This window comes from Aspergillus caelatus (assembly GCF_009193585.1).
Source record: "Aspergillus caelatus strain CBS 763.97 unplaced genomic scaffold BDV27scaffold_51, whole genome shotgun sequence".
NCBI classification, from domain to species: domain Eukaryota; kingdom Fungi; phylum Ascomycota; class Eurotiomycetes; order Eurotiales; family Aspergillaceae; genus Aspergillus; species Aspergillus caelatus.
Genome location: NW_022475314.1, coordinates 71,706 through 86,777, shown reverse-complemented (window position 1 = coordinate 86,777; position 15,072 = coordinate 71,706). Strand labels below are relative to the sequence as shown.

At 48.1% G+C, this 15,072-nt stretch overlaps 3 protein-coding genes across 3 annotated transcripts; 1 reads left to right on the top strand and 2 right to left on the bottom strand.

The window, feature by feature from the left end:
- Positions 1–550: 550 nt before the first annotated feature.
- Positions 551–5,871, bottom strand: BDV27DRAFT_170910 (ABC-2 type transporter-domain-containing protein; the record flags this gene model as incomplete). The annotated part of the gene is made up of 15 exons (XM_032075451.1): positions 551–774; positions 853–1,191; positions 1,263–1,549; positions 1,616–2,031; positions 2,078–2,363; positions 2,435–3,600; positions 3,660–3,710; positions 3,767–3,851; positions 3,914–3,973; positions 4,048–4,116; positions 4,191–4,761; positions 4,963–5,007; positions 5,064–5,170; positions 5,237–5,654; positions 5,775–5,871. 15 exons carry the CDS (start codon positions 5,869–5,871, stop codon positions 551–553), a joined length of 4,221 nt encoding a protein of 1,406 aa, XP_031929521.1.
- Positions 5,872–7,959: 2,088 nt separating this feature from the next.
- Positions 7,960–10,098, bottom strand: BDV27DRAFT_143618 (multicopper oxidase-domain-containing protein; the record flags this gene model as incomplete). The annotated part of the gene is made up of 7 exons (XM_032070131.1): positions 7,960–8,349; positions 8,433–8,844; positions 8,898–9,098; positions 9,151–9,308; positions 9,371–9,702; positions 9,774–9,890; positions 9,978–10,098. 7 exons carry the CDS (start codon positions 10,096–10,098, stop codon positions 7,960–7,962), a joined length of 1,731 nt encoding a protein of 576 aa, XP_031929520.1.
- A 1,544-nt stretch (positions 10,099–11,642) lies between these two features.
- On the top strand, positions 11,643–14,022 carry BDV27DRAFT_170909 (nonhemolytic phospholipases C family protein; the record flags this gene model as incomplete). Its single annotated transcript, XM_032075450.1, has 8 exons — positions 11,643–11,765; positions 11,855–11,937; positions 12,031–12,295; positions 12,363–12,486; positions 12,550–12,936; positions 12,995–13,105; positions 13,165–13,367; positions 13,426–14,022. The coding sequence occupies 8 exons, from the start codon at positions 11,643–11,645 to the stop codon at positions 14,020–14,022; spliced, it is 1,893 nt and encodes a 630-aa protein (XP_031929519.1).
- Positions 14,023–15,072: the final 1,050 nt, after the last annotated feature.

Genomic DNA, 15,072 nt, shown 5'->3' with positions numbered 1-15,072 from the left:
CAGGAGAAATACCGGTGATCATTACAACGGACGAAGACCCTACTTCTTCTCCACCGTCCCAATGTGATCAGTTGAAGTATGGATAGGCGTCAGATTCAGGTATCTATGCTTCGAATGTCACCTCGATGCATGTTTCCACAATTATGATACTTTAAGACTGCACCTTACTAGGCAAAGTTTAGCTTTTAACCAACCTTTATACGGATCATCTATAGACAGCAACCTCTAAATCTTCCTAGAGGGAAAAAGTTTTGATTTCTTTGACTTCGAAGATTCTTCCTTAGCCTCACAATGCAGTACTATTCCCAGTCCTTATGAGTACAGAGAGACTAGCAAGTTTGTGGAGACATTTCAATTCTCATTATAGTATGGAGTGCCAAGTCGTATATAAAACACATCAAAAGAACAATAAGTATCAACCTCAAATTCAGAGCCAAGAATCCGTTAGCACCGCATGTTCAATCGCTCTGGATGTGCTTAAAGTTCGGTCACATATTAACCTCGCAAAAGAAATACTGCGGCAGTCGAACCGTGGATACAGCACTGGCGTTCAAAGAACGCGGCGGTTCTCCGCCTTCTTCTCTTGCGGGACTGTTCCGGATCTTCTTCTAAACAGTCTATGCAAGACCTTTCCGCAGGCAGTCACCACTCGCGGAAGCAACGTTGTTTTGTAGTGGCGGACACTGAAAACATAGTACAATATTGCAGCCCCTGCAATGTTAAAACCAATATAGGCCCAACCAATTCCGAAGTTGCGCCAGCGTTGACTGTAGTCTGATATATCATCATGATTAGCGCTTGAACAGCACTGAGGAATACACAGAATTCGCATCAATCAGGCTTGCCACTTACAGATATTGCTTAGAGAAAGATACTGGTCTGCGGTAGTAAAAGCGCAGAACTCGCAGTTTGTCGTGGCAGAGGGGTTGTACAGTTGGCATGGCGATACACTCAACCAATCCGCCATGTATTGACCGCATGTCTGACCTTGAGGCGGAGAAAATACACTGAGCTCCTTGCTAGAACATTGAACACTCTGCCCGTGCAGCGTATTGCCGCACATTCCAGCGATCAAGTAGGTTAGGGCCGAGACACGGTACATGAAGATCCAGAATCCGGGCAGTGCGTTTGGGGTCTGCATGACTCCATTAAACGTTAGAGTCAGGGCAAAGGACAATGTCGCAACAGTTCCTGTTCGGTGTTCGCCTAGTGTCAGCAATGTTCTCACTGGGCCACGTCTTGTCGGACTGGGGATATCCTACCTGCAGTTTCGGCATCTGGCAAGGACGAGATCACCAGGTCTGCGAAGGTCGAGGTGAAGAGGAAGAATTGAATCACAAATAGTAGCATTAGTCCCTGCTTATCCGAGCTCTGGTTTGCACCATAAATCGGATAGTAGTAACTCGCCCAGACTAGAACTCCGAGAATGGCCATGTACGGAATCTCAACGACGATATTCGAGACAACGAACGCCACCCATGAGTAAGCTTTGGATGGCCGTTCACGAACCTCATACAACGAGCACTGAGTGACAAACTTGGGCATTATTCTATGAGCTTGGTTAGGGACAAAGGCTTCAAATATCATGAATTAGGGATCAGCGGGGTAGACTTACTGTTGGACCAATGTGGAGAAGATTGACGTCAACATGAATGAACTGAATAGAAGGTTCTGTATCCCCTGAATCGAATGTCCTGGCAAGAAGTAGGAGAAGCCAATGAACAAAGCCGAAACGACGCCTAACATGAACTTTGCCCCGATATAGGCAGGTTCACGCCAGTACTGCTGAAATACCCGGTGAGTGACCCACCAGAACTGAGCAGTGAGCGGCATGGCATATTCTCCCTGGTCGTCTGACAGTTTATCAATTGGTGCAGGGCCACCATTAGGAACACATTGCGTGGCACGTATGCGACCTAATTCGACTTTTACTTCGCGCGCTTCCGGGCTTTCTTTCCAAACTACCGGCCAATCTTTGGTAGCTTGACCCGATGCCCCTGCGCCAATGATTTCCAACATGTATTCGGCAGGCTGGAATCACAGTGTCGTCAGACACTTGCTATATGCCTTTAGAAACAGGATGTATTGGACGTATATTCTCGGATGGGTCGCACTCTCTTGCTCCGTTTCGCTCGAAGTAACTTAGCAGTGTTCTGGACTGCTCCCCGATTTCGCCAAAGTAAACTGTTCTCCCACCTTTGGCCAGGAAGAGAAGACGATCAAACTGCTGGAATAGAATGGCACTTGGCTGGTGAATTGTGGAAAGAACTGCCTGTCCGTTATTTGCGAGCTTGCAGAAGAAGGCGCAAATAGACCATGCACTCTGCGAATCTAGGCCACTTGTTGGCTCATCAAGAAATAGGCTGTCCACGCAACGCTCCTAGTCAGTAGTCTGCCTGAGGTCACAGTAATTTTGTCTGAGGTCACAACTTACAGAAGCTGGGGTTTGGCTGCAAGTCCAACTCCAATGGTCAGGAGTTTGCGTTGCTCCACATTGAGGCCTTCTCCTGGCGTACCAACGACAGCTTCCGCAAAATCCTTCATATTCAGCATTTTGATGACTTGTTCAACGTAGTCATACTTGTCTACCTTGGAAACGCTCTTGGGCTGCCGCAGCATTGCACTGAATCTCAGAGCCTCTCGTACCGTAGATGTAGCGAGGTGGAGGTCCTGTTGTTGCACGTACCCGGTTTGTCGTTGAAAGCTTGCTGGGAGAGACCCTCCATTGACCAGCATATCCCCAGTAACAACCCCGATTGAGACCCGCTGTGCAAGAACATCCAGCAATGTGGTTTTGCCGGCTCCAGACACGCCCATCAAGGCTGTAAGAGCTCCTGGCTTGACCCAGCCGTCAACATGATCGAGAAGGCGGCGCTGTCCACCCTTTACCGGGATATCGTAACAGAGGTCCTGCCAGGTAAAGGTGCTTCGCTGTTCGGGCATGACTGTACTCAAGTCGACGGGCTCTCCATTCTCCGCTGGCGACTTCAGCCCCGGCGTTTGGGAAGTGGGAGTCTTCTCTGTATCTTGAATCGTCGCTTTCCTGTAGCCAGGAACGTGACCACGACGAAAGACAAGAAACTCAGATGTGGACGACGTGGCGGAATTCAGCTCTGTGGCAATTAGGTACAGGAAATTAAAGAACGTCCAGAAGCCAATGAGGATGCCGAGATTTCTCCACTCGTGAGAGTAGCTGTAGCGGTACTGCGCGTAGATGAAGGAATCACCAGACACAGTTCTTACTCCTGCCACGGACCCAGGCACGGAGCAAACAAAGGCATCGCCAGAGAAGCTTGGGTACCCAGGAATAAACTGAGAACACTCGAAACTTCTTTCATGGAATTCATTGGAAATGAGGCTCTCGAAGGTATAGAAGAGCGTGTTGATCCATCGCAGCCAGGAAAACCAGGGATGCATCTCCGGCGCCGGGATAACGAATCCTGCATAGATGACAATGATTAGGATCATGAGTCCGGCCAGCGCCATGGCCTGGGCAACACTTCGTGTCACGGCGGTCAGAGTACGGAAGACCGCCGACATGATCATAGTTGAAAGGAAGCTGAAGAGAAAGAAGATGAAGAATTGAGATGCAGTATAGCGCTTTTAACTTTTGTCAGCGGCTGAATAGCTTCATATACATTTGGGAAATTTGGCCTTACCAGACTTCCAAGGAAATAGATGACTACATTGAACAGAACTGCAGAAACAAGCTTGATGGGTAAATCTGCAATTACCCCCCCCAAAAGGCCTCTGCAAAAGGGTGGACAAAGGCATAGGAAGCTTGCTTCTCCACAATAGGACGCTGATCATAGAGGGAATTGATTTCCATCACGCTAATCAGGGCATTGAGTCTGCATAACGTCAAGTTCGGCCGGCGTTCGTCAGGCCATCAGCAGGAAAGCACCAAGCTTACAGGGTGGCAAAAAAGAGCAGTGAACCTTTGGCGAAGAAAGCAGCATTGGCATCTGGAGTGCTGCAGAGTATAGTCAGTATGGCCACCTCACGACGTAATGAGATCTATACTAAACTTAGTCAAAGAAAGTCGACTCAACAACCAAAGACATGACGACTCGACCAACAAGCAACGTCAGTGTTGAAGTTTTGTCGTTCCATATCCTAAGGAAGTCAGGTGTCATTAAGTACCCAAGCGAAAAGGCAAGACCTTGACGTCAGGTAGCAGTCAGACATACCTCTGATAGGCCCTTATCATGCACAGTTTGGGTTGCATTGGAACGGAGATGAGATATGGACTCCCTGACCGGACGTTCTTTGCCTGCTCCATGCGCTTCCCAGCTGAGACATCCTCTTGCCCGTGGCTCCCGAGAGGATATTCAGACTCGTATTGTCTGATTTGTTTCAGAAGGGTTGCGTATTCCGGGCTACTCTTCCAATATCTCTGAAACTCTTCTGGAGTCCGCGGAACTATATCCTCCATCCCTTCTTGGGCATTGCGCTCGTGAGTGTTAGTAACAGAAGTAAGAAAGTCTCCCACCGTCTGTCGAGGAGGGTTGACCCATCCCATCGTGGTAAAATATTTCTCCGCCTGCTTGCATGGTCCAAAGTAGATTTCGCGGCCGTCATACAAGACAATCACCTTGTCAAATACGTCATAGATTGCTTGGGATGCCTGGTAGGTGGCTACAGCATGGCAGGCTCCGGCTAGATCGGCTGATATTCTCAATGCTTTCACAAATGCGAGGGCACTGGCAGCATCGAGACCCCGTGTACTGTTATCCCAAGCTGCAAGAGGAGCTCGTGCGACTGCAGTCATAAGAAAGTCAACATATTAGCGAAATTTACGCTCACATTTGAAAATTCCTTGGAGGTAGAGGTTTCATCTTACCCGCCATCTCTGCGATGCTGTGACATTAACAACGTCAGCCGCCACTCATACTTGGAAAATTTTAGTCAATACGCTATAGTGCATAACGATTATTGAACAAATGATTTCTTACCTGACACGCTTTCGTTCTCCCCCAGATACTCCTCGAATATAATCGTCCCCGACTGCAAGTCTTGACTCAGTAATGCATGCACCGGACAAATCACGTGTTAAAACTGACCTCGGGTGTTATATGTATGGGACAGGCTCAGCACCGCCATAGCTACCTGTGTAGTTTCTTTGACATATTGCTTGCGAGACACGCCCGCCAACCGATGAGATGGCGTCCTGGCCGAGGCGGCAAATTCCAGAGTCTCACCGACGGTTAAATGTGGGAAGTGTTTATCCACCTACTGGTTGTAGACGAACTCGCCCTTGAACTCTTTGTGCATCTTCTTCCAAGGTATTCCATTGTAGTGCATGACCGAGTCCGGATGTAACTCGAGCCCGTGCAATTCACCACAGATTGTCTTATGGAACGTTGAGCAACCGCTGCCCGGTCGACCGAGGACCATGAGCATCTCGCCGCTCCTCAAAAAACCATCAAAATTATGCAGAATCTGCCTCTTGGGAGCTAGATGCATGATCTTTCGGTAGCTTTCAGGAAGGAATGGAGCCAGCAAAGTCGAGCTAACTGTTTCCTGAAGCTGCAGGGCTGCGCCGGACCCGGAGAGGCTGAGGTTTTTGAAGACCACTCCCGCGTGCTTACGCAAGATGCCTTCCTCGTCGAGCTGGTTGAGCCTGGTACGAGCCCATTTGTACGCGTCGAGCTCTTTAATACTATATAAGATAACCCCAGTCTGGATAAGCTATAGAAGAAAATCCTAATAAAGAGACTCTATATACAAGACAGCACAGCAGATTAATTATAAAGGAGATAAGGACAACTTACTGTTTAATTTCACAGGGAGGGGGCAGGTAGAGAAGACAGTGTATAGACAGCAGATAGCAGACAGCGCACAGGCAGCGGGACTAAACTCGCGAGACATTAACAGTACTTAATAAAAGAAGCTAGGACTAGAGATTTTTATAAAGAGAAACTCGGAACTGTACTGCAGTAGGACACCAGTCAACTAAAGAAAAAAGAAGAAAAAGAAGTTAAAATTAGGAAAAAAAAGATTAGTCTATATATATCTTTCTATAGACAAATATACTAAATACTGCAGGGCAGAATTCCGCTGGAATAGCCTAAGCTTAGCTAAATAAGTTAAATATTAATAATTCTCTGATTTTTTGTATAACCGACGATATTATTATAGAAATTTATAGAATAGGGCAGAACAGTGCAGAAATAACTAAATAAAAGAGATCTGTAAGAGAACACTGGCGACAGAAGTAATACTGCGAAGAAAATAGAAGATTCCAGTAAAAAAAGAGACTATATTCCCTGTAAAGAAAACAGGAATATTGTCACAGATCCGATGATGACTCCGCATGATGACTGTATCGTATACCCTGCCCGTCGTGCATATACAGCTCGGAGGACGAAGGGCGACGACGGATCACATATCCGTTGACTTTTCAATAGCGTATAGTAGCTCCTTGTCAGTCTTATCCTGTTAGGAGAATAAGGGGCTTCTTCTGGATATAAAGTTAGCCCAATGTTAATAGAAGGAGAAGGCAAGAATCAGTCTTCTGTCTGCCTGATATCTACTGCTTAGTTTTCGGCCTACGTACCCTTACCTAGTTGACAGGTCTTCTACCCTGAATAGTAGATATTTCCTTGACAAATATAGAGTAATCTTTTCTATCATAGATTTCCCCGCGAAAGGGTTTACTGTGGTTGGTTTTTATAGGTACTTATAGAAATAAATATATATAGTCTATATTCCTGTGATACCAAGGCCTCCTCGGGATAAGATAGTTATAAGAGAAGGGACTTAGCCTCGAGGAAACTGAGTAAGTATCCTGTAAGCAAACCCTTTAATCCTCGCACACTCGCGGGAGTTAGACGGAACCCCAGCGACAATACCTTAAGAAAAGGCAGATATAACCCTATGTCAACGCGAGGATAAGCCACTTCTCTAATATCACACTATTTCACACATCCCATCCTTATAGTGGGAATGGCAGGATGTATGCCTAAAATGAAGCCTTTCTAAACGCTAGGATCTAGGTGATGCACTGTTTTCTTAAGTGCTTTAATATCTTTATTTTCGGTTGAGATATTTGTATTTTTGGTTGAATTATCTGTATTTCTAATATTAAGCGCTCTCCCTACTAAATTGTATGGTAAAGTATCTTACCGGCTGAATGCCAAGCTTATACTAGCGAAGGTTGATTACTTTAAGAACACACCTCCGTATAGATATCTATATATTTTTTGAAATATATATATTCATATAATGCTAAAACATCTGAATACAATTCAAAAGCTGAAAAAATATCTAAATTAGGCAAGCGGGTCTAACGGGTTGGACCCGGCCCGGAGACCCGGCCCGGAGACCCGGTCCAGCCCAACCCATTCGGGTTCCCTGGGTTCGGGGCGGGTCCAGCGGGGAACCCGGTCAATTCTATTCAGTCTACAGGAGGCTTTAGCTCTGTATGGATAGATTGTAGATATCTTCTCTAGATCAGCCGCTTATTGAATATAATAACGAAGTCCTGTATAGCATGGTGGGCCGAAAGCCACGGTAAAAGTTTTCCGCCTGTCTGATAATCTCATTACAATCTCGAAGTCTTTTTTCCCCCTTTTAGCTGTCTGTAAAGGTTCTTATGTGTGAGATCTGATACCTGGTTAGTGCATACTGTCACAGGCATTCTATTTGATACACAGTTGTTCTTTGAAATGCAACTACGTTGGTTTACCTTCTGTCTTGTGGTTTGTAATCTGATCAGATCAGGGTGCTCAGGGGCGTGCTCAATTCTACTCAGTAATTAAAAAGCGGCGAGGGGTGACCGCTAAGACACAAAGAAAGGCCAAGAAATGGCATAGGAAATCCGGTACGTAGGCGATATATCTCACATTACTCACTTCATAGCTGGAGCTGTAGCTGTACTCTTATACTGTCCCATGCTCATGCAACACCTATATCAAATGCAGTAAGTCTCAAAAGAAGGTAGAGACGCCCGCCCCATCAAACCGAACATAGTCCACCGCCAGCCGACAGCATCGACACATCATGCGGAACGCGGCCTGCCGGGTCGCCCATGACATTGACCAGCATCGCCATACCCGTCGCAGAATGCCACAAAATATGGCAGTGGAACAGCCACACGCCAGGATTGTCGGCGCGGAAGCGAAGCACGGCGTACCCGCGACTGGGAATCTGGACTGTATCGCGAAGGGTGGCGCGAGAGAGATCGTACGGTTGGAAGGAGGGGCCTTCTTGGGTTGAGTGTTGTGTTTCGGGATCGGAATTTGGGTCTGGCTCCAGGCCCGGTGGGTAGGGGTCGATGAAGGGGTCGTAGGAGCCCCAGCCGTAGGAGGATTGTTGTACGGTTAGGATATAGAAGTGGTGTCCGTGCTGTGGGTGCGTATTAGCCGATGATAAATTAGATTGATTTGGGCGAAGAGAGAGGAGGAAATAGAGAGAGCATGGACACTTACCAGATGAAAGGGGTGGGGGCCCTCGTCGAGATTGTTTACGACTAGGTCCACCCATACAGCCTCGGGGCCGGTTGAGAACGCCAACTGATTATAGTCCCAGCGCTCTCGCGGGAGACCGATCAGTGGTGCAGGTGGGTCACTCTGGGGCTTCCACGTAGTCTGGTTAAAATAGCCTTCGGGGATGTTGCTATTACGGGCCATTATCTGGATTTTGGTGTAGACGACGTGTGTTTGTTGGGCCTTGGGAGGTAGGCTCTGAAGGATGGAGGGGGCTGAGGGTACATCCTCGAGGTTAATGTGGTTTCGTACTTTAGGTACAGGGACCTGGTCTGTATTGGGAATAGATGCAGAGCGGTAACGGATGGCGAAGGTTTGATCTGGCATTAAAGCAGGATTCATGTACTTGAAGCATCTGTGGTCAGTTAGAATTTGATGCATCAACATGAGAGAAATGGGGCGCCTGACCCTTGGTCCAGTTGCACCATCATGGAGGAAGACGATTCTTGGTGAGATGAAGTACGGAGAACGAAGTCCATGCGCTGGCCGGGGTATAAGACGCCCGCAGAATTGACATCTTCTTGTTGGTAGCGCTCAACATCAACGCTGTCGGCCTGAATGAGATTTATATTCTCCTGGTCGAATACGAGTGAGAACCCTGCCAGGGCACTAGGCTGCTTGTCAAAAATTGACATCATGATACGGCCTGGTGTTCTCATACCCAGTGTTTACGACACGGATCCGATAGGCCGTGTCCGGATCAAGATCCAGGAATGGGGTGTTGGGCAGCTGCGTAATACAGTCGACGGGGCGAGCAGGAACGGCCATGGAGCATTCAAAATGGCCAACTCCATTAACCAGCAACGAATCTGGCACCGGCTAGAACAGAGAACAAATATTTAGAGCCCACTCCCAACGTAAATCCTTCAAGAATAACTCGCCTCATTGGCAAAACTTCCAGGAAGTTTATACCAAGCCAAGACATCCTTCGCTGGCCGGTGGTACCAGTCTCCGACAAGCAGCAGAAGCTCCTTTTCGTAATGGAATCGCTGGGCATCACCCCGAGCACGCGACATCAAACCTCGTACGGTGGTCTTGGCCGCGGGGGCATGAACAACTAGTCCGCCGTAGAGACCATCCCCGCGCGAGACACCCGAATGAGCATGGTACCAAAATGTACCGCTTTGATCGGCCGGGATAGTGATATTATAGACAAATTGCGCAGTTGGAGCAATTGGACATTGTGAAATCCCGGCTGCGCCATCCATGGCATCTGTCAGGGGTCAACGGATTGGGTTCTCTATGATTAAAGGATTGCTGCAATCAAGGATACTAAGTACATACTGGTCACGTGAATGCCATGCCAATGGAGGGCAATGGACTCTTCCTTTACCGCGTTGGTCACGGTAATGAGGAGGGTATCCCCGGAGCGGGCTTCGATGGTGGGACCGGGGAAGAGATCTATATAGGAAGAGTGTTTTAGAGTGAGCATCTCAAACGCGAGGTATTAGAGAGGCGTGAAATGCATTGATAACTTCAGGAGCGCACCATTGATCAGATAAACCTGTTTCAGGACGCCGTCGGGTCTGCGCAGACCCGAGCTGATATGCCAATCGAGATGCTGTGTAACTGGTGGGCGAGACACATGATCTTCAGGGCGAAGCTCCATGAAGGGACGATTTGCGGCAGATAGGTCCTGGGAAGGGCGTGTCTGGAGCGGCGCAACCCAGTCGAACCAGGGGAGATGAATCCTAAGTTGAAAGATATAGGATACCATCATCAACAGACACGCGACGAGGGACCCCATCAGGAACCATGTCCGTACTGACCGGGCGGCCCTCTGCGGTGTGACGGGCTTTGTGGAGGCTGGTTCCTGCATCTGGGATAGCCTCTGACCCCGACTGTTTTGCCGCTCCATGCTGGCTCATCGAAATGTCAATTGTGAGAAACAGTTAGAAGCAACATCCAGAATGCCTTTGAAGCGACAGAGTCCGAATCGGAGAAAATTGGACCAGCATCTGAGTCAATGAATAATCTGTAGTTAACAAGTTAGCTAGGTTAGGGGGAAATGTTTAAGCCCTTGCCGCACTGACCTTCCGCGCCCTTGCCAAGGGCGCAGACCAGGTGGAGTGAGGTGATGCTAGAAAGGAAGGTGTTGTGGCTGTGAGGCCGGAGCGAAGGGAAATCCACGCAGGAAAGAAGTCGTGAGAGTGTGCAGAAAAAGAGCCAAGAGTAGGGTGTGATGCGGTGTAAATGCAGAGAAGTAGCCACGATGTCGAAGTCCTCCACGTGCTTGGAGAAGAGGAAGGGTGGAGTGGAGGCGCCCAAATGGAGCCGTGGATGGAGTTGATGATCAACAAACAGTTACGTTACAGAAACTGGAGTAAAAATATTCTTACTATACTCCATAGTGATCATGGCCTATGGTAGATCCAACTCGTATATTATGGACAGGCCAGAAAATAGACACAAGTAATCTTTTCGGCGTGAAGTACGAAGTACATAGGGTATTTATTTAACTTCAGTAGAAGCTGATGCAGACGCTGAAAGCCCCGACCTAGACAGGGTTCTGCAGTATTATTTTATATTATCCGATTTAAGTATATGACTAAAATTGCATATGTATTCGTCGACTGTTACTTGATTCTTCCCCGATCTTCTCCGATTCCCTCTTCTTCCTCTTCTTCCTCTTGTCCTTCAGCTTCTTCTTCGGCATCTTCCCCAGTTTGCAACTCGGCCAACCACATCTTCGAAACGCCCATCGTGAAACTGTCCCAGAACGAAAATAAGCTACTATGACTAACTATAACCACACGGCATAGTCCCCACTGATGCTCCTTTTAAACTATTCCTGATCCTCACTAGAGCAGCTCAATCTCCAAACTAGACCTAAATCACATCCAACACGCCCTCACGTGGGGTCTTCCGGCAGCGCAGATTGGATTTCAAGGGGAGCTCCGAAGAATGCGATCCCTACCTGTATCCCAACTCTCTCTAGCTTCACCGCGGGAGATGGAGATTCGATTAGTCACACGAGTCTTGGGTGTGAAGTGCAAAGACTCTTCATCCGCAAACTCTGCCCGTCGGTTAAGGTGGTTCATCCCGATGCGCCCCGGACTGTGAGGTCTTTAAAGGAGGAGCAGGTTGCCCCTGCTTCTCTACTTCTTCACCATTCTCTTCCATTCTCGGCACGGAAACTTCACCATCATCACTATGGTGCTGATCCTTGGAACTGTCCTCGCGGTGCTGCTGGGGAGCTCCCCCGTCACTGCGGGCTCCCTGCGCGACATCGAGCATGTCGTCATTTTCATGCAAGAGAATCGCGCATGGGATACGGTAAGTCTCTCTTCCCCGATCTGATTACCCCATCATGAGGGGTAGTGGTGATAGCCACGGATGACGGCTAACTCCAATGGTATGGATAGTACTTCGGCACGATGGCAGGTGTTCGTGGCTTCAATGACCCCAATGTCCAAGTCAACCCCGATGGACAGTCGGTCTGGAATCAGTGAGTACTTTAACCAAGCATGACAGCGTGTTTCAGTAGTTTCACGTACTAGACATAAAATTTCTCTCGGAGCTAACCTGGTCCGCCGTACAGGGTAGTTGAGCCGAGCATGTCTAACGCTACTAAAACCCTTCTGCCCTGGTACCTGGGCTATCAGGGAGGTGACTCGAATGAAGCGATTCAGTGCATCACTCCCGGTGATAACGGCTACCAGGAGAACCAGGCCTCCCTCAACCACGGTCTGAACAACTACTGGGCCCGTAACAACACTCCCTGGAGCTGGGGCTACTTCAAGCGCGAGGATATTCCCGTGCACTTCGCTATTGCTGAAGGGTGGACCTCCGGCGATATGTACCAGGTACGGCTTGACCATTATTTTTAATCCGAGAAACAAAATCAAGTAATGAACGCTAATCAGGGGATAGGAGGGGCAAGTCGCCTCCACTAACCCTAACCGTGTCACTCTAGTCAGTGGCTCCGTTAATGTACCCGGTAGCCCGCAAAACTCCACCCAGGGTGGCCCGACACTTGACAACAACGAGATTCCTGGTACGTATTCTTTTTTATCCCCCGTCTATTGATCACCTCACTCAACTAACATTCTTTGTGGAGGCTGCGATCGCCTGGGTATCAACTGCTATCCCCTGAAATGGAAGACCGTTTACGAGTTCTACGAGGAAGCTGGTGTCTCGTGGCAGGTCTACCAGGGCACTAACAACTACGACGATAACCCACTAGCCTGGTTCGAGCAATTCCAGAAGGCGAGCAATAATACTCCCCTCGCTGAGAAGGGCATGTCCTTCCTAGGTCTCGATACGTTCTACGCTGCCGCTGCCAATGGCACCCTTCCCGAGGTCAGCTTTATTGTTGGGCCTAAGGAGCTATCCGAGCACCCGCCCTGGCAGCCAAAGGACGGTGCCTGGCTACAGAAGCGGGTTGTTGATGCTGTCATCAAGAGCCCTAAGTACTCATCTACTCTGCTGATGATCAGCTACGATGGTAAGTATCATGCTCGCGTGCCTATATTCCAGAAGGAGTATGCTAATGATTGGTACAGAGACTGGTGGTTTCGGCGATCATGTCACTCCTTTCCACTCGCCCCCAGGTACCCCCGGAGAATGGATAAAGGACCCACTGGGCCTGTTTGGTGACATCTTTGTGGGACCTGGTATGTCAACAACGGTTCTATTTCCCCGAGAGTCAGCTCTGATTGGTTCGATCGTCTAGGTTTCCGTGTTCCTTTTTATATAATCTCCCCCTGGACTCGCGGCAACCGCGTCTTTACGGAGCGGGCCGATCACAACTCCCAGATTCTGTTCGTGGAGCAGTGGCTCACGGCTCGTGGGTACAAGAGCATCCAGACTGATCAGATGGTTCCGTGGCGACGTGCCCACATGTCCAACCTGGTCAATGCCCTGGATTTGGACAACGTATGCGATCACCTGGTTTCCTTATAATATTTGATAATTTGAACTGATAATGATTCAGCCCGATTTGTCTCTTCCTAGCCTGCCCGAGGCTGAGACCCCTATAACCAACAGCAATGGCGACTATGTCGGCTGGTCCCAGTGCGAGTCCAAGTTCCCCAACCCGCGTCCTCCAGTTCCTTACGGCCAGCAGCAAAACTCCACTAACGCCCTCTGGTTCGAGGATGGCTACAAGGAGGTGGTCGGTTATCTGACCGAGGGACGATACCTGGTTCCCGAGAAGGGTGGTGTAGCGCTGACGAACTCCGGCAAGCGAAACTACGTGACCGTGACCACAGCGACTGAGAATCACGAGGACAAGCACCAGCGCTGGGTCATCCACTACACCGACGATCCAGAGAGTGGGATCTTTACCATCTCCAGCGCCCTTGATGGCCGATGGCTCGGCGCTCGCGGTGCCCTGCTGGACAGCGACCAGGCCTCAGACGCCGAGCCCGTGCGCATCACCTTCCTCGGCAACGGTCTAGGATACACCCTGCAGTATGTTAATGGCAACCAGTACATTGACGTGAACCACGGTGGTCAACTCAACATCGCGACCCAGCCCCATTCGCCGGACCAGGGCTTCAAGATTTTTAGCGTGACCTATCACGACTAATGGATTCGGTGGGAGTGGAGTGGAGACTCGATGACGAGTCATTTTATTGACCCGGATGGTCTTCGTGTCCGAAATATGCATCAATTGTTCAAATGAAGATAGGCGGAATGAGACTATCTTTGAGTACTCCTGCCACCAGTCAGGATTTCAATTCTTACCCCTCCCCCTATAGACTGGGCAACCATATTTCACCACGATTATTAGACAACTGGCGTAGTAGCAGATTTAAGAAGCAGATAAGATTCAGACTGTTTACTAATTTGAAATATTCTGGTTCATTTTGTGGTATCTATCTAGTTGTTATTAGAGTTGCACGCGGGTTGGGTTTTTGATAGGTCTCCCCGCACCCGACCCAAAACCCGCTAGGTTTAGGCCTCCCCGACCCGCGGGTTCCCCGCCAAAACTAGGCTAAACCTAATTAGGTAAGATTCCGCTTATTGATCACAGATCTTACCTAAATAAGCCTAGTATAAAGACTGTTTAAGCTCTATATCTCTACCAATTCTATATATATAGAATTGATAATAAATATATATATATATATATATATTCTATATCTACATAAAAATCTAGAAAAAATTTAGAATATCGGTATTGTAATGCCAAGAAAAACCCGCTCGGGTTCGGGTTGGGTCCAGCGGGGAACCCGATCAACTCTAGTATAGAGCAAATTCTTAGATAAGTTTTTAAAATATATAGAATATTTTAGTAGCTGCATTATATAAAGATAGATGTAAGAATATGTTTACAGGAAGACTAAAGTATAATATAAAATAATATAAAACTAGATTATTATGTGGCCCTTTTTAAAATTAGTATTCTTTTATAAGTGTTGCCTTAAGAAAAGATAGAATATATGAGTATCTATATAGAATAGGCTCTGATATGAGGTAATTATAGCTATAAGAAATTTAGTACCGGCCAGTCCAGCGTATAAGAGAGCTGATATAGAAGTAGATTACTTATAAGACTAACCAAGGATAACTGGAAGCACAGGAGTGTCCTAGGGCCGGATGTAGAGAATATCTATTTAGAGAAGCTCTGGGCCCT